We start from the raw sequence: 23,677 nt of genomic DNA, 5'->3' as shown, positions 1-23,677 counted from the left end.
CCCGCCTTTCGCCCATAGTCAGCTGGGATAGGCTCCAGCTTACCTGCGACCCTGTAGAACAGGATAAAGCGGCTAGAGATAATGAGATGAGATGAGATGAGACATTTTACGGAAAATATTGATGAAAAAAATTAGGTTTTTCTTCATAGTAGGTAACATATCTTTGCATTGTATGCTTTTTTACCTGAATGATTTCTTACTCTGCACACGCATATGAACATAATTATTGTATAGTTCAATATCAGGTATTCACATCTTTCCTTAGTGTTAGATAATCTAAAACTACCATGGGTTGATACTGATTAGTTCTTATGTCTGATAATATTGGATGGTAACTAAATAGTAATGATATAAAGTGAAAGTGCTGGTTCACTGATGTCCACCAGGCACTTAGCAGAGTCACACCATGATAAATGTCGTGGTGTTGTTTCTGGCGCATGGCATGCGGTGTCAAACAAAGGAAGAAATATATATTCGTAACTGCGATGCATATTTCTTGATATCACTGTCACAAGACAATGCAGCAATTTATTGATGCTAAATACACTACACTACACAATTCGATGGTTCATTGCTACAATATTATTCTATTCAGGTTCATTTTAAGCCCTTGCAAATACTTTGCTCATCCACTCATTGGGAGCTCCACTTTTAAGCAGTGCCTCAATAACTATATTATAAAGTGGACAAGCTCGCCGGAGATGGGTTCTGATTAGACTCTCCACACACTTACACTTTGCAAAGCAATGCACAGTACTGCAGCTTATGCTAAGGTCACACTACACAACTTTCAAAATTATCAAATCGCTGTACATTCTTAGAAGGCATGTGTAGAAAAATAATGTAAATTATGTGTAGCACATAAAATTGTGTTGGAAGAATTCAGCATTTTTTTTTTAAATATTTATGTCCAGTTTTAAAATTAACACAACTTGTGAATTTGTTCACAACATTCAACACAATATGTGTAGACTGATCTGCTCTACACAGACTCAGTGTCTTTTTTTTTTTTTTTTACTTGATTTAGCTGAACAGCAGCCAGACCAGAGTCTGATAATGACTTCAACTTGGCATTTCATTTTCAATTCTCTCACGAATTTTGGTACAAAGGATTGAGCCACAATCCATCCTTGCTTGCAAAGACTGAGCCTTTGGGGCATGCTCCTTTTATACCCAGTCATATTACCCTCATCTGTTACCAATTAACCTGCTTATTGTGGAAGCTTCCAAAATGGTGTTACTTGAATATCCTGTAAACTTTTCAGTCTTATTTTGCCTCTGTCCCAACTTTTTTGAGTGTGTTGCAGGCATCAAATTCTAACTTATTAATTACCTCTGCCAAGCCACATATTCAGATTTGCATCAAAATTTAATCAATTGTTCCTTGGCCCATGGCCCACTTTTCCTCAAAATTTTATCTAAATCCATTCACTACTTTTCAAATTATGTTGGGAACAGACAAACACAAATAAACAAACAGACAAAAACCTAACCTTGTCCAACCAATTTGGTGGAGGTAAAAATATAGTTCAGTGGTGGGTTTCCCAAAAGCTAAGAGCATCTTAACTAGGAGAGAGTGTGTTCATTGTGATGCATGCTCTACCATTTAACAATGATCTTTTTGCTAGTATGCTTTTGGGAAACCCACCCCCAGATCTGTAAGAATGTTGGTGTATGAATGTGTAGCTGCAGCCTCATGTTACCAAACATTAAGTGTACTGATTTTATGTTGGGGGAATATCAGCTAATGCTTTGTGTAAAAATATATTTTTAAGTGACTTCTGCATTATCTACCTAAATGTTAACATTTTATTAATGTATTATGCAGCAAATTGACCAATCTGGAGATGATCCTCAGAAAGTGATTCCTGTGTCCTTGAATGATCAGGGGTGGGTTTCCCAAAAGCATTGTAGCACAAAGATCATTGTTAAATGGTAGCGCGAGCATCACAATGAACGCTCTCTCTCCTAATCTTAAAAAAGTTCTTATTATATTAAGCTGAAGAAATTTTCACTTACTTATGACATTTCGATGTCTTTCCTAGCTGACATCTTGATCACATCTAACGCTTGGTGTCTCTGGCCACCGCCGGATGGACCCAGAAGACAGACTGCTGTATGAATCGGGACATGGGGACATACCAACTCAGCCATACCGTACATGGGATCAGCTGATTTCTATGTCACGTGCACAATCTGGCGGTGGCCAGAGACGCCAAGCGTTAGATGTGATCAAGATGCCAGCTCAGAAAGATACTGAAACATCATAAGTAAGTGAAAATTTCTTCAGCTGTGTATAATAAGAACTTTTTTTAAGATTAGTGATCAGCCAACTGGATGAAACTTTTCGAGACTCTCTCTTCTAGTTAAGATGCTTTTAGCGTTAAGAGGCTTTTGGGAAACCCACCCCAGATCTATGTCAATCCAAGACACAAAGTTTTGAAATAAATGAAAAGTACAAGGTGTGCTTATGTGTCATGTTGCCTCATGAAATTGGAAAAAGAACTGTTTCGTCCTCCGTCAGACATTTCCTTTATTACTGATGAAATTCTATGAAATTCTGTTTGATGAATTTGTATTGTTATATTCTGCAGTTTGATTTCTGTGAATCTTATTGTCAATACTTCATGATAATAAATGTGTTGAAATAGTGTCCTACACTAATTTTGTGTAGGATTTTAGGCATGTTTTTAACACGTATGTAGCCAAGGACAGTAGCCTAGTAAACTAGACCCACCCGCCTAGCGGCCAAAAATATTTTTGCCTGTTCACATTTTAGTCTGGCTTGCCAGGCTACAAGGACAGCACATAATGTGTTATTATTACATGTTTACACATCTTCGAGTTAACTTTCCTGACACATTCACTGTATTAATATCATTTACACAGTGAACGTGTCAAAATCAACACAAGCGGTATCCCAAACTTCACCCATTGATATGTAAGGATTTAAGACAGTGTAAGTTTTGACACTCCTTTTCTAAGAGTGTACAGTTCGCACTACACAACTTGTTGTCTTGTAACCCAGAGGGTCTTAAAATCGTTGTGGTTTACACACTACATGACTCATCTGAAACAGGGGTCACGCACGAGCTCTTTGACCAGGCTGAATCCCTAACCAGGCTGCTGGCTCTGCAAACTACGTTTTGTCACGAAAACACACGCGAGAACTGGCACGGGAAATGCACGAGACAGGAAAACGCAAACATGGCAGCGTTTACGTCAGTTTTTACACGTTAAATTAAACAGATTTAAAAACTGGATAAATGCAGCACTTTGTTGAAAATACAGCACTGTATAAAGTAGGCTATAGGGCAGAAAGAAAGCGCTCAGGCGCTTTTGCGTTTAGTACAAAGCAGGGTTGCCATGTTGGTGCGACAAAAGCAAACTTTATTTATTATTTTTTTTTAATTCCTGTTAGAACACAAAAACAAGCCTACCAAGCAATATTAAAGGCATACAGTTTTCCACGTAGGTTATGTATTCATCGAGGTCCTGAAAGGGGAGTACTATTATTGATATTTTCATAAAGTAAACCAACTTTGCAAGGAGACTGATACATAAGTAGTCTGAATCTACTTGTCTAATTTCATCTCCAAAAACTGTTTACGAGTGGCACATCACAGCTAAAATCGTGTAGTGTTCACTAGGCGTTAGCCTGTTCTTGTCAAGCACTGCTTAACCTAGTGTGTGATATTGGTGGGTTTTTTGGTTTTTTTTGGTCCCGAGCCTAACTGTTTCTAATATTTGTCTTGCCTTCTCTGACCAGTTTACTCGACTGTGTGTGTGTTAACCCGAACTTTGAACTCGTTCCGGATTGTTGCTTGCAGCTCGCCCCATCATTGCCTGTCTCCACCTCTTAACTTTGTTTACCGATATGGATTTGTTTGCCTGAGTAAAGAACTGAACCGCACATGAATCTCTCTCTCTCTCTCTCTCTCTCTCTCTGTGGGAGAGGGAGAGAGAGAGATTTAGCTAATCATTAAAAAAAAGAATTGCAGCTATGAAAATAATCGTGAACACCGTCCTCTTAATGTTTGCATAATTTTTCTGCAGTGAAATTACTGATCTGTTGGTCATAACAATACTAAATCCATAGAAAAAGGTGCAAAACTCACTCTACATTTTACCAAAAAGAGTTTCTTGTACAATTTATGGAAGTTTTGCATATTTTTTCTCAATAAATACATATTTTTGTATGAGTAGTAGCTATATCATTTTTCTCATAAACTATGTTTGAACTCATATGTACCAGAAGATGGCAGTGTCAACATTTAAGGAGAAATGAGTCATTGAGTCAGAAATAATGAGTCAGATCATTTGACTCGGCTCACCAATAATTTTCGGATCTTTCAGCTCCCAAGCAACACTTTATCAGCAATTTTCTCTCAAAATTTTTAACACTTTGCCCACTGATTGTTCCTCTTTGCCTAACGACGGTGGAAATTGTTCCATTAAATTTCAAATAATGAAAATCACCTCTGAGTTAACAAAAAAGGTCCGGGTTCGAGCCCCGTGGCCGGCAAAGGCCTTTCTGTGCGGAGTTTGTATGTTCTCCCCGTGTCCGCGTGGGTTTCCTCCGGGTGCTCCGGTTTCCTCCACAGTCCAAAGACATGCAGGTTAGGTTAACTGGTGACTCTAAATTGACCGTAGGTGTGAATGTGAATGGTTGTCTGTGTCTATGTGTCAGCCCTGTGATGACCTGGCGACTTGTCCAGGGTGTACCCCACCTTTCGCCCGTAGTCAGCTGGGATAGGCTCCAGCTTGCCTGCAACCCTGTAGAACAGGATAAAGCAGCTAGAGATAATGAGATGAGATGAGTTGTTTTAGTTCTTTGTTTCTTGTTTAGTTTAGCTATATACATTTCCACTTGCAGTTATACATGATGATCTGATTAATACTATCATTATGATTATTATATTATTATTACATAACTACTGAATAGTAGTACACTACTAGACTACAGGTAGTAGTAATAATAATTATTATTATTATCTCATCTCATTATCTCTAGCCGCTTTGTCCTGTTCTATAGGGTCGCAGGCAAGCTGGAGCCTATCCCAGCTGACTACGGGCGAAAGGCGGGGTACACCCTGGACAAGTCGCCAGGTCATCACAGGGCTGACACATAGACACAGACAACCATTCACACTCACATTCACACCTACGGTCAATTTAGAGTCACCAGTTAACCTAACCTGCATGTCTTTGGACTGTGGGGGAAACCGGAGCACCCGGAGGAAACCCACGCGGACACGGGGAGAACATGCAAACTCCGCACAGAAAGGCCCTCGCCGGCCACGGGGCTCGAACCCGGACCTTCTTGCTGTGAGGCGACAGCGCTAACCACAACACCACCGTGCATCCCCATTATTATTATTATAATTATAATTATTATTATTATATCTTGTGCTTGATTTGCTGAATGTTGATCCTAAATCAGATGTTCTCGAGCTTTTTAAAGTCTATAATTTTTTTTTAATTCTGATCCCCCTGAATACACATTTATTTTATAAACATACTTTTAAAATTAGGCACATTATTCAAAAGTGTACAATAATATTTTGCAGCCAGTGAAGCTTTTTTAATTTCTGTCCAATCCAGAAAAAATATTTTTTTTATTAAATTTATCAGCAGATTCTAGTTGATATTATGTAATGGCATAATAACGTTGATAATGGTGTGTTATGATTTCCACTACTAAGAAAATGTAAAATATCATGGACTCCCTTGTTGTGCTTCATGGAACTCTGGTTGTCCCCAGGCCACACTTTGAGAGCTTGGCTTTAAAGAAATCATGCAATTAAAGGACACATGGCATGCCCAAACAAACAAACAAACAAACAAACAAATGGTTGTTGAAGCTAAGAGCAGAACTTTATCCTAAACCCCAAATACCAGAGTGAAAATTTCAACAGAGTTGAAATTAAATTTCAACTTGAATTTCAAGTTCAACTATCTGCTCTTACATCACTAGTGTAATGCTGTATGGTGAATTTCCGGAGGTTTTGCTGCACAAAAAGCTAACAGAATCATACTTGCCAACTCTACTGATTCATGCGGTAGTCTACTGCTTTTAGTTCTAAAAACTACCACATTACAAAATAATCAGTGAACACTGTTGGATTTGCTCTTCTGACCTCACTTCAGCTGTTTTCAGCACAGGCGATACAAGTATATCTACATGGCGCCAAATAGTAATATTAAGTGAAGCCGAGAGCCAATGGAATAGTGCAATAATGATGTTGAATCTAAATTGTATCGCTCTATTGTGCCATTCCATTGGTTCTTGTTATGGTTCTAGCTATCGGCAATGACCCAATGTTACAACTAATAATGCCAGTATGTGTAAAAACCAAACACATGCTGGTGATTGCAAACAATGAAAACTCTGAAGAAAAAAAAAGATTCACCATGCCAAGGTTCAAGGTGACTTGATCACCGGATCATCCATGCATCAAAGCATTGAGGCGAGGTGAGTAGCATGCATTTTGTGAAGTATGTCTGTCCACTTTCTCAATCAATTTTTCTTCAAATACAGTATGATAATCAGAATGCATGAGAATGCACCATTTTACACAGTTTTTTTTCCCGTTTTTTTTTTTGGGGGGGGGGCACCATGCCTTCAGGCTGCACCACATAACCTGATCTACTGCTTTTAATTCTCTGGATGTTGGCAAGTATGTGGAGTAGTGGAGAAATGTTTTTAAAATGCAGTGGCCCATATGTAAACAAAAAACAACATTGTGGGAAGGATGAGGTGGCCACTTTAAGGACATTCTAATCATTTGGGTAACAGGGCTGTACTTTCAAAGTGACCTTGTCATTTAACATGACAATGCCATTATAATGAAGAAAAAAAAGAATGAGAACTTTCTCAGTAACATCTAAAGCTGCGGGTTTTTATTAATATTAACTTGAGAGAGTGAGAGAGAGTCTGGTGAGGGAACGACTGTTTATAGCTACTGTAACGCAAATGACGACAGGACCGACCTTGTTTTTGGTCAACGTTACTTCCGGGGCGTGACTTGTGTCTATTGGCTCCTCCCACAGCCAGAGTCGGCGTGGGTTGTGTGATTTCTGTTTCCGGCTCGGCTTCACAGTGCGGCTCTGTCAGGAATGTTAAGATCTCGTGTACTCACAGTGTGAGCGCACCGGGTCACCTCAAAGTCATTTAGCTTTTAAACGCAGCAGAACATTTAAACAGCTGAAATAAATATACTAAGGATGGCCTCGGATTGTCACTTCATGGACTCCATATCCAAGGAGGAAGAGGACGAGGAGGAATTTGATCAGATGTTGAAGCAGATCGGTGGAAAGGGGAATATTTATTTAGTAGGAGACGCAGATGGAGAAAACAACTGCAGCCTTTTCCAGGAGTTTATCATGGACATGTTTCACACAGAGGTGCACATCAAGAGGGGCAAAAACGCAAACCTCGGCAACGGGGACCTCAAATCTGCCGCTGCGAGAAACGGTCCTGTTTCTGATGGGACTCAAGGAAAAGGCGCAAATAACGCAGACGTGGACGAGAAACGCGTCCCACACAAGTGCAACAATCCCGGATATTCCAGGCGAGGGGTTCACTGCGCCGTCATCATCTTTATTTTCACACACGGATACATTCAGAACAAGGTGAACGGCTTTTTAAGCGGTAGTTTAAAAATATATCTCCAGTTAAATCCGTTACTGGATGTGTTTATAACGTCCAAAAATGTTTTTACAGAACATTTGTGAGCGGTTCCTTTGGTTCAGTGCTGTTTTATATATTGATTTTTTTTTCTTTGTGTGTGTGTGTGTGTGTGTTTTAGATATATGCCTGAACAGTAATGGTTTTTGACTAACATTATCTGTGGCAAAAAAAAAAGTTAAAATTAGCAAACCATAAATCTCAGCATTATTGTGTAATCAGTAATGTTAACGAATGACAGTGGCATATAAAACCCCAGTTCCAAAAAAAGTTGGGACACTGACGTGTAAAACAAATAAAAACAGAATGTAAACATTTGCAAATCATCTCGTCTCGTTATCTCTAGCCGCTTTATCCTGTTCTACAGGGTCGCAGGCAAGCTGGAGCCTATCCCAGCTGACTACGGACGAAAGGCGGGGTACACCCTGGACAAGTCGCCAGGTCATCACAGGGCTGACACATAGACACAGACAACCATTCACACTCACATTCACACCTACGGTCAATTTAGAGTCACCAGTTAACCTAACCTGCATGTCTTTGGACTGTGGGGAAAACCGGAGCACCCGGAGGAATCCCACGCGGACACGGGGAGAACATGCAAACTCTGCACAGAAAGGCCCTCGCCAGCCACAGGGCTCGAACCCGGACCTTCTTGCTGTGAGGCAACAGCGCTAACCACTACACCACCGTGCCGCCCTTTGCAAATCATGGAAACCTTATATTTCATTGAAAATAATACAAAGACAACATATCACATGTTGAAACTGAGAAATTGTATTGTTTTATGAAAGAAATATGCTCATTTTGAATTTGATGTCATCAACATGTTTCAGAAAAGTTGGGACAAAGGCAACAAAAGTCTGAAAATTTTGTGTAATGCTAAAAAAAACAAAAACCCTAAGGCAAAGTAGAAAATTGTCCTGAGGTCTGACGAATCAAAATTAGATTTTTTTTTTTTAAGAAATCATGGACACCACGTCCTCCAGGCTAAAGAGGAGAGGGACCATCCGGCTTCTTATCAGTGCACAGATCAAAAGCCAGCATCTGTGATGGTACAAGGGTGTATTAGTGCACATGACATGGGTAACTTGTACAGTTGGGAAGGCAGCATTAACGCTGAATCATATATACAGGTTTCAGAGCAATATGCTTTCATCCAGACAAAATCTTTTTCAGGGAAGACCTTCGTTCTTTCAGTACGACAATGCCAAACTGCTTTCTGCACGTATTAAAACTGCCTGGCTCTGTAGCAAAAGAGTCCAGGTGCTAAACTGGCCTGCCTGCAGTCCAGACCTGTCTCCCATTTAAAACATTTGATGCATTATGAGGTGCAAAATATGACAAACGAGACCCCAAACTGTTGAGCAACTGAAACTGTATATCAGGCAAGAATGGTACAGCACTTCTCTTTCAAAACTACAGCAGTTGGTTCTCAGTTCTCAAACATTTACAGAGTGTTGTTAAAAGTAGAGGTGATGCAACACAGTGGTAAACATGCCCCTGTCCCAACTTTTTTGAAATGTGTTGCTGACACCAAATTCAAAATGAGCATATATTTTCAAAGAAACAATAAGATTTCTCAGTTTCAACATTTGACATGTTGTCTCTAGACTATTTTCAATGAAATATAGGGTTTCCATGATTTGCAAATTATTTCTGTTTTTATTTACAGTTTACACAGTGTCCCAACTTCTTTGAAATTGGGGTTGTAAAACAATAATCCTGGGGATGTGCTGTGATAGGAAAACAAATAACAACTGAGTGGAGTTACTGTTCCCATCTGGAAGTTATTTTTCCAATAACAGCACATTCTGAAGTTTTATTCCTTTTACACCACAACAATATGCCATTGTTTTACAAATTCTTAAACTTTGTTTTTAAATTTTACACTTATGTTGTAACATCTATAGACAGTCACTCCCTCACCAGCCTCTCGTTTTTCTCTTACTTGAAATTAATAATACAAAAAACACAACTTGTCATGTTACCCAAGGAACCACAAAGTGCTCTGTCCTAAAAATGTCAGAAAACTTAGTTACAGTTTTAACTCGGATTGTTACAAAACGATGACTCAGGAGACTGTCAAAGAAACATCTCCATAAGTGCCAATCATGTGGGTGCTCTGGTACTCAAGCACCCACCAAAAGGGTTCAGCACCCACAGGGAAGACCGTTCAAAAAGTAAGTGAGTAAATAAATAAACTTTATCTAAAACTGGCTTCTTCAAATGGGTGGCTCACCACACAAAATGGTACCATTTCCAAAATAAATATATAGCTAAAAACTGATTCAGGAGTGTCTTTTACCTACGTCTTTAACTGACAGTTTAATTTGCTTAATTAAATATCACAATATTAAAATAAATTGTGACTCGTTGCTTAGTGTGCCATTGCTGTGAATACTTAAGCTGTTTATTTTTTAAATATTGATTAAAAAATAGTTTTCTAAATTGTAGCAATTTAAAATTTGACCAAACCTTGACAAAACTAAATATCTGTAGTATTATGTACTGTGTATTCTGAACATATGTTCATGTGATATATTTTTAACCACATTGCTTTTCCCAGGTGAACCGTGTGTATATGGAGGAGATCTTTAAGGATGTAAAGGGTCGAGTGAAGAAAAATCACGGAGTTCGTCAGGCATTAGTGGGCCTCGTTCGAGCTGACGCTGAAAGCTCAGAGACCCACAAGTCTTTGACGGTCTTGGAAGACACAATAAGATCTGTGTTCATAAAACATCCACATGACTCCATATGGACTGGCCATTTTATTCCTAATGCAGCAGAAGGCATAGAGATCATCAAGAAGAATGTCTGCAAAGCTGTGAATGTGTCTCAGAGCCCAGGTTAAGTAGCATGTTATCATGGATTGTTGATGTTTATGAACATGCATAGATGCATAATAAACGAAGGAGGCATGACCTCTGCATCCATATTTCAGTGAAGGAGATTTGACCTTGGTGCCTATTATACCCCTTTTCCACCAAATCAGCTCCAGGGCTGGTTCAGGGCCAGTGCTGGTGCTGGTTCACAACTTGTTCAACTTGCAAGCCAGCTGAGAACCAGTTTGCTTTTCCATAGCTTGTGGTGCTAAGGGGAGCCACGTCATTACGTCGCTGTATACGTCAGTTACGTCGCTGTGCTTGCATAAACCTTGGTGCGAATATCGAAGCAACAACAACACGGAAAAGAAGAAGCAGCAGCAACAACAACAACAACAATAATGGATGACTTCGCGTTTGTACAGCTGCTGCTTCTTGTCGCTTAAAAATGGCGACCTTTCGCGGTCTTGCGATTGTTGTTTGTCTTAACAACTCTGCCCCACCCCCGCTGACGTAAGCGGTTCTTTCCTCTGGCCCAGCAAAGAGCTGGTGCTAGCCTGGAACCAGTTTTTCTGGCCCCAGAGCCAGTTCTTTGTCAGTGGAAACAGAAAACCCGGTTCCAAACTAAGCACTGGCCCCGAACCAGCCCTGGAACTGCTTTAGTGGAAAAGGGGCATTAGGTTTTGCTACTGCATCTCTGTTTTAGTGAAAGAGGTGTGGCCTTTGTGTCTGTTAGTTTTAGTGAAGGGGGATATGGACTCAACGTCTGTGAGCCCTAGTGAAGGAGGTGTGACCAATGTGTCGGTTTTATACCTCATTCACACTTGCACTGAAAGCTGTGTATAGACTGCTTTTATGCTGTAATGGTGTCGTGTGGGAATGAAAGGAAAACAGTAAAGTTGAAATGTTAATTTACCCCTGGCAACCTAGTAAAATTAATGGTAGTCTTTTGCCATGGCTGCAGTGAGAATTTTAACCATTGGATTAACGTACTTTGACCAGTCGCAGCATTGCTGGTGGTGAAGTAAACAATGTTTCCCACAGGTCTGAAATATACTTGTGGTGTTCACCAGTGGAAATGGGCCAGTATTACCTGCCAGCACAAATGGTCTATTATATGTGATTTTTCATTTCAAATATATTTGTATAGCATAAGATGAGAAAAAATCCAAAGTGCTCAGGAATTGATGAAAAAAGAAATAAAAAATAAAAAATTGAAGGTGCTCTTTGGTATAGGGAATGAAAAAACCTTTGAAAAAAGAAGGAATCCAAGGCACTCTTCGTATCCAACTATATAAAAAGCCTTTATTTTACATGGCTATTTCATACAGAAAACATGAGCTGAAACGGGTTGCTGCTCAGCTCATGTTTTTTGTATGAAATAGCCATGTAAAATAAAGGCTTTTTATATAGTTGGACACGAAGAGTGCCTTGGATTCCTTCTTTTTTCAAAGATATTTGTATAGCACTTTTAACAGTAGACATTGTCACATAGCAGCTTTACAGAATTATATAAATTCCAGATATAAATTTAAAACATATAAAATTATCCTGAATGAACAATCCTGATACAACATAAACAAAAAACCTTGAGAGGAACCAGACTCAAAAGTGAACCCATCCTCATCTGGGCAATAACAGATAGTGTGACAATAAATAGAGTGTTTTCACTGACGTCATCAAAACACGAAAGTCCCAGATGCGTGGCCATATTGGAGGTATCGATTTCTGTAAACAAACAACGCTTGCATTTCACACAGGAAAAATCGCAATTTTCATAATGGCATTGGCCAAAGAAACTTGCATTAAGAAGACAGAAGCTGCTAGAAAGTATGTAGAAGGCCTAGAGCCCAGTGTAAGAGCCCACTATCTGGAGAAACTGCCGTTAATTGATGGCCTGGAACCATACAAAATGGGAGAGGAACTGAGAGGCTGTCCACACGGCAACGGATTCAGTTGAATCTGATAAAATTGTTTGTTTCGGCCTGGCGTCCACACGGCACCGGCGTTTTGGGTGCCCCAAAATGAGAACGGGTTCCAGAGTGGAAAAATCTGGCAACGGCGCCGTTGCGAAGTCGTCTGGATGAGTAGAACGGATTTGTTTACGATGACGTCACAACCACATGACTAGAACAAGCAGCACTCTCGCTGTTTTGTATGAACCATTGCATTGCATTCACTTTTGTATACAGCTTTTCTTTTAAATAAACAAGTAACTGAACCATTTCTTGAATTTCTTTTTTTTATTGGATAAGACTGCTTTTCAAAATGTTCACACACAATATAAAAAGTTATATAAATTATATAAAAATGCTTTTCAAAATGTTCACACACAATAAGAAAATTAAGTTATATAAAACTATGCACACTAATAAAACTAATTTGTACACACAGAAGGCACGATTTCCTCGCGTAGTCGCAACCATCTTCTTCTTGTTGTTGTGTGCTTGTTCCTGTGAGTGCTTCACGCCGGGTAGAAGAAGGGGTTTATGCGCATGCGTCCTACTTCTTCTATTGTTCTGGTGTCTCCGATGGGACCGTCTTACAGCGCACATAGAGGTGTGGCATGTGAATTGCATCGTTTTCAGCAAGCGTTGTGTTGCCATATGTACCTGATATTTTACTGATCCGTTGCCCATGTGGACGCGATATTTTTTTAAATAAAATCTCGTTGCTGTTGTCGTGTGGATGTAGCCTGAGTGAAGACAATGCATTGCTGCTGGCTGTGACATACCCAGACATCGTCAATTACTTGATTTTTTTCTCCAAGTCCATACACTGCTGAGGATCTGAAGTGTTTCAAGGGGCTAGAAACCTATAACCAGATGTGCTGTGGCTGGGTCAGGGAATGAAAAGCACCGACATTTGGTGACAAATGTCTGGTGAAAGCAAAGGTGTGTACTGTGTACATTACATGTATAGTGATATACTGTAGATCATGAATGCACATCCCCTGTGGGCCTACCTCAGCTAACAGCAGATGGCTGATTGTGATTTTTAACTTTAGCTTACTCTCAAGAGAACATACAGAAGCACCATCACAGCTAGACAGTAGAAATATAGTGTCATGTTTAATTTTAAAGCATGGATCAAAACTTTAAAATAAATAAATAAATAAATAAATAAATAAAACTCATACCTGATACAAAGTGAACTGAACACACTCTTATGTTGTCCAGATTTTTGTCGGTCAGATCCTGATTTAGTTTGGCAAGTCAGAGACGATGACGCTCCTCTGACTTTCCTCAGACTTTCTGGTTTCCTCCCCCGATTTTCAAATATTTTAGGTAATCAGTTAGAAGTGCCATTGTTTCTCACGATCTGAGTGATTGTGGCAACCCAAAACTCTGCAGTAATTCACCATTATTTGGTTAGTTTATCAAAAAATTCATGAAGATTGTTTTGCTGTTGATGTGTCCAGTGCCGCCAATATGGCCGACTTCTGGTTTGATGATGTCACATGAAAACACTCTATAACTCACTTATATAAACGTGGTCAAAAAATGCAGTTGTGTGCAATTTTGGATTGCATTGGATCTTGCCCCGGTTATGCAGATGGGAATCTACTCTGATCATGCTGCTCAGTGAATCACGCATGTTGTCTATCAACATCATCCACAGGTTTCAGAAAAGCAGACTTTATTTTTCCTTTTTATTTCATTTACAATTTCATTTTTTTTTACTTACAAAAAAGGAAAAGAAACACGATTTGGTTTTAAATCATGCCACCTTGACAACAACCCTGCCCACTTTTAAAAAGTTTGTGGACTGTAAAGCTAGGGAAAACACAACACTGAACCCCCTGTATGCTAATGTTAAGGAAACATACAGCTCCACAGATCCTCCTTCCCTGGCCAGATCAGATTACATCCTGGCCTATCTGAAGTCCCTCTACCTGTAGTCCAGCGGCAACTGGTGATCACTAGAATTGTCTGGGTGTGGTCACAGGAAGTAGAGGAGACTCTCTGGGGCTGTTCTGAAGTGACAGACTTGGATGTTCTGTGTAATACACATGAGGAGGATATAGATGGACTCAAGAACTGCCTAACAAATTATGTAAATTTTTGCACAGACACTGTGATCCCCACCAAGATGGTGCTCTGTTTCCCCAACAATAAACCCTGGGTGACTAAGGCCAAGTTTACATTAGACCGTATCTGTCTCGTTTTCTTCGCGGATGCACTGTCCGTTTACATTAAAACGCCGGGAAACGGGAATCCGCCAGGGTCCACGTATTCAATCCAGATCGTGTCTGATCCGGTGCTGTGTAAACATTGAGAATACGCGAATACGCTGTGCTGAGCTCTAGCTGGCGTCGTCATTGGACAACTTCACTGTGACATCCACCTTCCTGATTCGCTGGCGTTGGTCATGTGACGCAACTGCTGAAAAACGGCACGGACTTCCGCCTTGTATCACCTTTCATTAAAGAGTATAAAAGTATGAAAATACTGCAAATACTGATGCAAATACTGCCCATTGTGTAGTTATGATGGTCTTTAGGCTTGCCATCCTTCCACTTGCAAGTGGTAAGTGACTTGCGCACAGCGGCTCAGTCCCGAATCACTGCTCGTGCACTACACTCGCGCGCTCTGTGAGCTGTGCAGGGCCGGAGTGCGCACCCTCCAGAGGGCACTCGCTGTTCAGGGCGGAGTGATTTGGAGCGCAGCCGCTGAGGAGGAAGCAATGAGCCGCACTGACACATTTCAACTTGCGTGCCGAATTAGTCATGTGATTAGCGTATCCGTGTATTGGCTTTGCTGTGTGCATGCGAATCGTGTATTGGCGTTGCTGTGTGCACGCTAATCGTTTTTAAAAACGTTAATCTGATGATCCGCTGATACGGTCTAATGTAAACCCCACCTAAGGATATTGTGAGAGTTTCAGAGTCTCGTGGTTATCAGAGGACTGGCCCCCCACTATAACCCTAGCTATGTAATAGGTTTTATTCAGTCATGTGACTTGCTTGCAAGTTTACTTCCGGTGAATGAAGCGGTGGTCAGGCAGACTACTCTGGCTGCTGTTATGTAAAGAGCTAGTGAAACTGTCTCCAACTATTTTCACAGTTTAGAGACCAATACACTGTCAAGATACCTTCAGGAAGTTGCTCTTTGCAGTGGGATAGATCTTTACACGCTAGTAAAGAAGGATTTTTCCTCTGAGTTGAAAATTATCCATCCATTGAGTTCCCTGACATCTCAAACTACCTGGTGCTGCAGACATCGTTCTACATAGACAAACAGATGAAAACCTGGAAAAGCATGGAGGCATACAACTTTTTATATGTGGCTGGGTTAAAGATCTGGGGATCGGGACACTACAAGATAAATCCTGTATCGTTTATGCCCAGGTAAGTAGGCATTACAAAATTTCCCCATTGTGAGATAATAAAGCTTATCTTATCTTTGGGCTTTTTGTATGCGTCTTTGCGATGGTTGCTAGGACGCTACAAGTTTTAGTGTCGGTGTAAACAAACCACAGCCGCTCAATTCTCAATCCTCCCTGCTCTTCAATTCCAGGTAAATCATTCACAAAGATCCACAAAAACACCTTTAAAAACCTGGGTATTACGCGTATTATATACGTGTTAATTTGCAATATGGCGACTATGATCAAACAGTAAACAAAAATACATCTGAGGACTTGAGTGTCTCCTGAACTTCAAAGCATCACAAAATAACAAACAGCAAGAAAAGTCATTTGCGAATCCAAATGAAATAAATCCGTGGAATTTACAGACCTTTCCCAAAGTGATCACTGCAAACTCGAGTGTTCTTCGACTCCGCTCCCTTCCATCCCAGTGAAAGGTTCAAGAGCCACCTTTCTCATCATCTTTTGGTAAAGTCCTTTGCTCTTTCACCCTTTTTTTATCACTTCACAGGGAACCTGGAAGAAACTTTTAGCAGTTTCACAGTTTGTTTGACTCAAACAGCCCAAAACAACGCAAGCCTAGGGCATTTTAATGACTAGCAAGGCGCCCTAGTAATATTAACGCTTTGTGAACAGTGAGTTTAGCTGACCATCACTTCATGTCTTGCATATTTAATGAGGTGGATATGATGTCAGATGCAACCCACCTATGGGTGAGAGGCCAAGGGGCTATAGAAACGGAGATCAGCACCACCTGGTGTGCCTTAACCTGGTTCGCCTTAACCTGGTTCATACTTGATCGGGGACTGCCTGGGAATACTAGGTGCTGGCATGGGAAGGACTTTGGCTCAGGATATCAAGGCATCACTTAACAGGAAGAAGGTGGCCTTCAGGAGTGGAGACAAGGAAGAGATGAATTAAGCACAGATAAAACTGAGGGAAAAGATCAAAGAGGGTGAGGAGTGCTACAGGAAGAAGCTTGAGCATAAACTGCAGCAAAATAACTTCAGGGAAGTGTGGAGTTGCATGAGAACCATCACTGGACCTGGAAGAAAGCCCAACCATGGGTTGAAACAAGATCTGAATGAGGCCAAGGAGTTAAATCCATACTTTACTAGGTTTGATGATATGGCTTCTGCCCACCCTTCCAGCTTCTCCTATGACGCATCCCCCCCTTGGCTCCCTCTCACAACCACTCACCTCAGCACACTCACCCCACCCTCATCTCATCTCATCTCATTATCTCTAGCCACTTTATCCTGTTCTACAGGGTCGCAGGCAAGCTGGAGCCTATCCCAGCTGACTACGGGCGAAAGGCGGGGTACACCCTGGACAAGTCGCCAGGTCATCACAGGGCTGACACATAGACACAGACAACCATTCACACTCACATTCACACCTACGGTCAATTCAGGTGGGGTTTACATTAGACCGTATCAGCGGATCATCAGATTAACGTTTTTAAAACGATTAGTGTGCACACAGCAACACCAATACACGATTCGCGTGCACACAGCAACACCAATACACGGATACGCTCGGCTCCGCAGGCATCCTGCGCTCCAAATCACTCCGCCCTGAACAGCGAGTGCCCTCTGGAGGGTGCGCACTCCGGCCCTGCGCAGCTCACAGAGCGCGCGAGTGAAGTGCACAAGCAGTGATTCGGGACTGAGCCGCTGTGTGTGTGATCCCAGCGCATATCACTTACCACTTGCAAGTGGAAGGATGGCAAGCCTAAAGACAATCATAACTACACAATGGGCAGTATTTGCATCAGTATTTGCAGTATTTTCATACTTTTATACTCTTTAATGAAAGGTGATACAAGGCGGAAGTCCGCGCCGTTTTTCAGCAGTCGCGTCACATGACCAACGCCAGCGAATCAGGAAGGTGGATGTCACAGTGACGTTGTCCAATGACGACGCCAGCTAGAGCTCAGCACAGCGTATCCGCGTATCCTCAATGTTTACACAGCACCGGATCAGACACGATCTGGATTGAATATGTGGACCCTGGCGGATTCCCGTTTCCAGGCGTTTTAATGTAAACGGACAGTGCATCCGCGAAGAAAACGAGACAGATACGGTCTAATGTAAACTTGGCCTTAGAGTCACCAGTTAACCTAACCTGCATGTCTTTGGACTGTGGGGGAAACCGGAGCACCCGGAGGAAACCCACACGGACACGGGGAGAACATGCAAACTCCACACAGAAAGGCCCTCGCCGGCCATGGGGCTCGAACCCGGACCTTCTTGCTGTGAGGCGACAGCGCTAACCACTACACCACCATGCCGCCCCCCACCATCATTCCTCAACCAATCTCCTGGCTTCTGTACATTCACCTCAGCCTCCCTGCTCCCTTCCACCATCAGGGCTTTCTAACAGCTCTCCAGGTTCAATTACCATCACAAAAGAGGATGTGAGAAGAGAGTTCAGGCAAAGCTGCAGGGCCTTACGGCATCAATCCCAGAGTGCTCAAAGGATATGCTACCCAGCTGTGTGGGTTCAGTCTCCCTTTCTGTTCACACACTCACAACCACTCACCTCTCAACCATTCTGAGGAGGTTGAGGTGAATGGACAGGAGCCAGGAGATTCATTGAGGAATGATGGTGGGGTATTGATGCTGTGGGATGGGGCAAGGGGAGGGGTGTTGAGGTGAGTGCTTGTGAGAGGGAGCTGAGGAGGGGGAAGCCATGGCCTAATGGTTAGAGAAGCAGCTTTGGAACCAAAAGGTTGCCAGTTCAATTCAGCGGGAATGGCTTGAGCTAGGCACCTAACCCCCAACTGCATACCCAGGCTGCTCTGGATATGTTGTACATCACTCTGGATAAGAGTGTCCATCTGCTATATGCCATGAAAGTAATTAAAGTAAAGTAAAGGGGCAGTCATGGCCTGAAGGTTGGAGAAGTAGCCTTGGGCCCAAAGTGTTGCCAGTTTGATTCCCAGGATCGGAAGGAAAAATGTAAGGGAAGTTGAGTGAATGAGCAAGAAAATAATGAACAGCACTTACCCCTTCCTTTGTATCATGGCTGAAGTGCCCTTGAGCAAGGCACCGAACCCCCTGGGTGCTGTAGCATAGCTACTCACTGTTCTGGGTATGTGTGTTTGCTCACTTGCTTGTATTCACTGCTGCAGGTGGGTTAAATGCAGAGGAGGAATTTCGCTGTGCTTGAGTGTACATGTGAGTGATAAAGGCTGCTTCTTCTTCTCTACACTTCTGACTTCAGATACTGCTCAAAGTTCTTCCACACTTTCAGATGACTGCCATTGTGGAGAGAATTGCTGGGTTTCAGTCACGTGATTTTTTTCTTAGTGGTTTTACCCAAAGTGAAATAGCTGGTGGTCTAAAGGCTGTCATAGTGCAAACAACTAGCGATAACTTATCAGAATATGCTCATAATCTAGAACCCACTGCTCGTATTAGATCTATTCAGAAGATTGCTATGTGCAATGGAATCGACCCCTACAGTCTGAGAAAGAAGGATTTGTCATACAATCTCAAAAACTACCCTTCAGTCGAGTTCCCTGACATCTCGAACTATCTGATGTTGCAGATATCCTTCTACACCGCAAAACACATGAAAGCATGGAAGAGTATGGAGGCTTACAACTTTTTTTTTTGTATGTGGTTGGGTAAAGGACTTTGGTATCAAGTCGCTGCCGAATGAAGTCTGTATTGTTTTTGCCCGTGTAAGTAATTTGTTTTTTATTTTTGTTATTATTTTTTTAAAGCTTTTCGTTCGTGTCTTTACAATGAAGCACTGCAAACTGACGTGTAAATAAACAACAATCCACTTGATTCTCACTTCTGTTCGCTCTTATCTCACAGGTAAATCATTCACAAAGATCATAAGAAACCCCTTTAAAGACCTGGATCTTAGTTAACCAAGACGGAGAAGTGATCACCGGGCATTGTAACTGTATGGCTGGGTGAGAATTTTGTCGCGACCTTCATGCATATGGACTTGGTGAGTTGCGAGGCGTAAACAAAGAAACAGCTGGGGACTCTAACGCTTCATGACTTTAAAAAAAAGTCCTGTAAAATAACGACACAGCAAGAAAAGTACTCAGAAAACACTAAGGACATAGCTGAGAGGGATATAAAAACCTTTCATGAAGTGATCACTGCAAATTCAAGCATGCTTCGACTCGGCTCACTTCGATTTCAGTGAGAGGTTCAAAAGCCACCTTTCTCGATGTCTTTTTGTGAAATCCTGTGTTCATTCACCCTTTTTTATTAGTTCATGGGGAACCCTGAAGAAACTTTTCAGTTTCACGGTTTGATTGATTCGAACAACCTAAAATAATGCAAGCGTAAGGCATTTTTCATGCGAGCAATGTGCCTTCGCTGTACAAATGTTTTAACTGAGTTTTGGTAGACCACCAACTAAAGTTTTGAATAATTAATGAGGCAGATATGACGTCACGTGAAACCCAGCAATCCACATTGAAATAGCCAGGGTGAGTCTAATGAGTCTCATGCAAATGGTGCCGTGCAGTGCTTTGTCCTGCAGGCACACACACACTCTCTCTTTCATTCTCTCTGCAAACTTACAAACTTTGCTTATTTTCGAGCCCGTTAAATAAGACAAGCTGAATGTATGTTTTCACATCACATCACATCACATTATCTCTAGCCGCTTTATCCTTCTACAGGGTCGCAGGCAAGCTGGAGCCTATCCCAGCTGACTACGGGCGAAAGGCGGGGTACACCCTGGACAAGTCGCCAGGTCATCACAGGGCTGACACATAGACACAGACAACCATTCACACTCACATTCACACCTACGGTCAATTTAGAGTCACCAGTTAACCTAACCTGCATGTCTTTGGACTGTGGGGGAAACCGGAGCACCCGGAGGAAACCCACGCGGACACGGGGAGAACATGCAAACTCCACACAGAAAGGCCCTCGCCGGCCCCGGGGCTCGAACCCAGGACCTTCTTGCTGTGAGGCGACAGCGCTAACCACTCCACCACCGTGCCGCCGAATGTATGTTTTGTTTTGATGAATTTATTTATTTATTTAGCCCACTAAAATTATTCAGCACATGCATGATGAGTTCTGGGTCAAAACGAAAACTTTGCAACTGGCTGATATATGTAAAATAAATAAAATCAGCTGTTACATCCATTAAACATGCATTATTTAATGGATGTGATTACATGTTGCAAATGATGCTCAGTAACTTTGCTTGTATTTGAATAGTGGTATAAATTTGCATGGCTAACAAAAGCACGACACTCACTGTTTTGAAAGCAACACTAGCATGCTTGAGATATTCATATTTCTGACACGTAGCTCCATCACTCTAGACGCCAACGCCCTGTTGTGATACGCGACACGTCTGGTTGCAGAATGCTGGCTTGCAGTGTAACACACATACACTGCTACTACTCCTCTGGAATTCCCTGTTCTTACTTCCTACTTCTGGGATAACTTGAACGGCTCTTCTTTGGCAGTCCATTGTTTTCAATATTGACTGTGTTTTTGGGAGTTTATTTTTGGCAAGTGCATGTATGCATTTGCACCCGCATGGCCTGCATTTACACCTTCCAAAAACTCTTCTCACAACATGCCTTGCACAAAAAAAAAAAAAAAGGACGGACAGTGTAGTGACCCCACCGATGGCCTCTCTGGACTTGCAAACCTGGACTCAAGTGGTGTGCAGAAGTGCAACGGACTTGGTGGATGGTTACTTGAACACAGAATGGCATAATATTAATTTATTATTATTATGTTGGTGTGGGGCAGCAAGGTGGTGTAATGGTTAGCGCTGTCACCTCACAGCAAGAAGGTCCTGGGTTTGAGCCCCGTGGCCGGTGAGGGCCTTTCTGTGTGGAGTTTGCATGTTCTCCCCGTGTCCGCGTGGGTTTCCTCCGGGTGCTCCGGTTTCCCCCACAGTCCAAAGACATGCAGGTTAGGTTAAATGGTGACTCTAAATTGACCGTAGGTGTGAATGTGAGTGTGAATGGTTGTCTGTGTCTATGTGTCAGCCCTGTGATGACCTGGCGACTTGTCCAGGGTGTACCCCGCCTTTCGCCCGTAGTCAGCTGGGATAGGCTCCAGCTTGCCTGCGACCCTGTAGAACAGGATAAAGCAGCTAGAGATAATGAGATGAGATGTTGGTGTGGCCTCTGTGTCTGTGTGATTTTACTTCTATAGTTTTGCGGCTTTCTATTTTGCTACCGTTGCCAGTCTTTAGTCACAAGATTTGGTGCCCAGTCTGCAGGGAAATGAGATTTTTTTTTCCTTGTTCAAAAAAAAAAAGGGAACACTTTTTTTTTATGTAACACACAATTCACTGCTTGTTGTGTCTGTTTTGTAGATAAGCGACATATTTTCTGGCCATTATTGCAGTGCTGGGGCAGGAGAGGACAGAGAGAACAAGGTGAAATGGCGATACACACTCGGACACAGAATGGTGAGCCGGAGTGAAGCCTGTTCATCTGACTTGACATGACCTCTGACCCTCTAACCCTCACCCATCGTTCCATACAGGTGATCCCGAAAGCACAGAGGAAGGAATTCCATTACAGACGAAATCCAGCTCACAGTCCTGACGTCAGGTTTACGAACAGACTGAAAGTGGCTACATGACCTGTGAAATGCAGAAAGCTGAAATATACCTGCTGTATTTGTTTTATTAACTGGCATAAATGTTGAAGGAGCATTGGGATATGAAGTTTACTGATAGATGTTGCTGCTCTGTAGTCCTTCAGAATAAATTTTCAGGATTTTCAAAGACTTTGCAAACTTTTTGTATTTGATGATCAACAGAAAGGATGTCGTTCCCCAAACTGTGCCTCTATTAGTTATAAAGGGAGTTAATTAGAGTTTAATTTTTATATTTGGATTAATCTGAATTAATTATGTAAATTTAGTCAGGTAATATAAACTAGAACAGTCTTAGAGTTTGATGATTAGATTAATAAATGTAGAGTTTAATTGTATGGTAACAGACATTACATGTCATTTCTTTTTTTTTTATTCAAATGTATTATTCTATGTAACATCTTTAACAACAATCATTGCAGTGTCGTTTAGATTTTTATTTAAATCAGTCATTAATGTGAATTTAAGTTTACTTTCAATTGTTTTTATTTTTTATATTTTACTTTCAGTTTCCACAGTTTTAGTTGTGGACACAGATTAAATGTGTTTTGTGTAATCTTTGGAGCTTTTTTGGGGAAAAAAGCCCCCCCCCCCCCAATATATATATATATATATATATATATATATATATATATATATATATATATATATATATGAATTAAAATTCATATCCCATAACATGCTTTAAATAAAATAAATAAATACTTACTGCCTGCTTTTTCTAATTAGTATCTGAAGTTAGGTTTCTATATTTAATTTTTTTGTTGTCATAATTGTCTTTGATTTTACATATTATTTTAATCCGTTTTTGCTTTCTCAAATTTTAGAATTGTTAACTGTAAAAGTGGTTATGAAGCAGCTTGACAGATCTGGGTCGGGACTGCTTACAGGTGACTCATAAATGACAGAAACAAAGACAGAAACAAAGAACATTTAGAAGAAAAAACTTTGAGAGGAACTGAGACTTAAAAGAGAAACAATCAGCTTGTGGTAGACAACTGGAGGGTGAAATTGCAGCAGAAGGAGGACAACGTGTCAGGAAAGTTGTTCTAACAAAGGAACTCTTGTCAAATAAACATCCTGCAGATGCAGCCTGAAACAAAAAGCTAAATTATTGTGAGAACATAAAAGAAGCAGCGCTGAACAAAGGTGATGAACAATCCAGAAAAGAAAAG

General features: G+C 41.3%; 1 protein-coding gene across 4 annotated transcripts; it reads left to right on the top strand.

Annotated features, from left to right (window-relative positions):
- Positions 1–7,101: 7,101 nt before the first annotated feature.
- LOC132898822 (uncharacterized) lies at positions 7,102–22,915 on the top strand. 4 transcript variants are annotated; one of them, XM_060940492.1, is made up of 4 exons: positions 7,102–7,635; positions 10,260–10,539; positions 22,248–22,278; positions 22,389–22,915. In XM_060940492.1, exons 1-4 carry the CDS (start codon positions 7,228–7,230, stop codon positions 22,390–22,392), a joined length of 723 nt encoding a protein of 240 aa, XP_060796475.1. In that variant the 5' UTR covers positions 7,102–7,227; the 3' UTR covers positions 22,393–22,915. The 4 variants fall into 4 exon arrangements, with proteins under 4 accessions (XP_060796475.1, XP_060796474.1, XP_060796473.1 ...); XM_060940491.1 differs by having other exon boundaries at positions 22,248–22,311; XM_060940490.1 differs by having other exon boundaries at positions 22,216–22,278.
- Positions 22,916–23,677: the final 762 nt, after the last annotated feature.

The sequence above is a fragment of the Neoarius graeffei genome, chromosome 15, assembly GCF_027579695.1.
Source record: "Neoarius graeffei isolate fNeoGra1 chromosome 15, fNeoGra1.pri, whole genome shotgun sequence".
NCBI lineage: Eukaryota > Metazoa > Chordata > Actinopteri > Siluriformes > Ariidae > Neoarius > Neoarius graeffei.
This window is presented reverse-complemented; position numbering and strand designations above follow the sequence as displayed.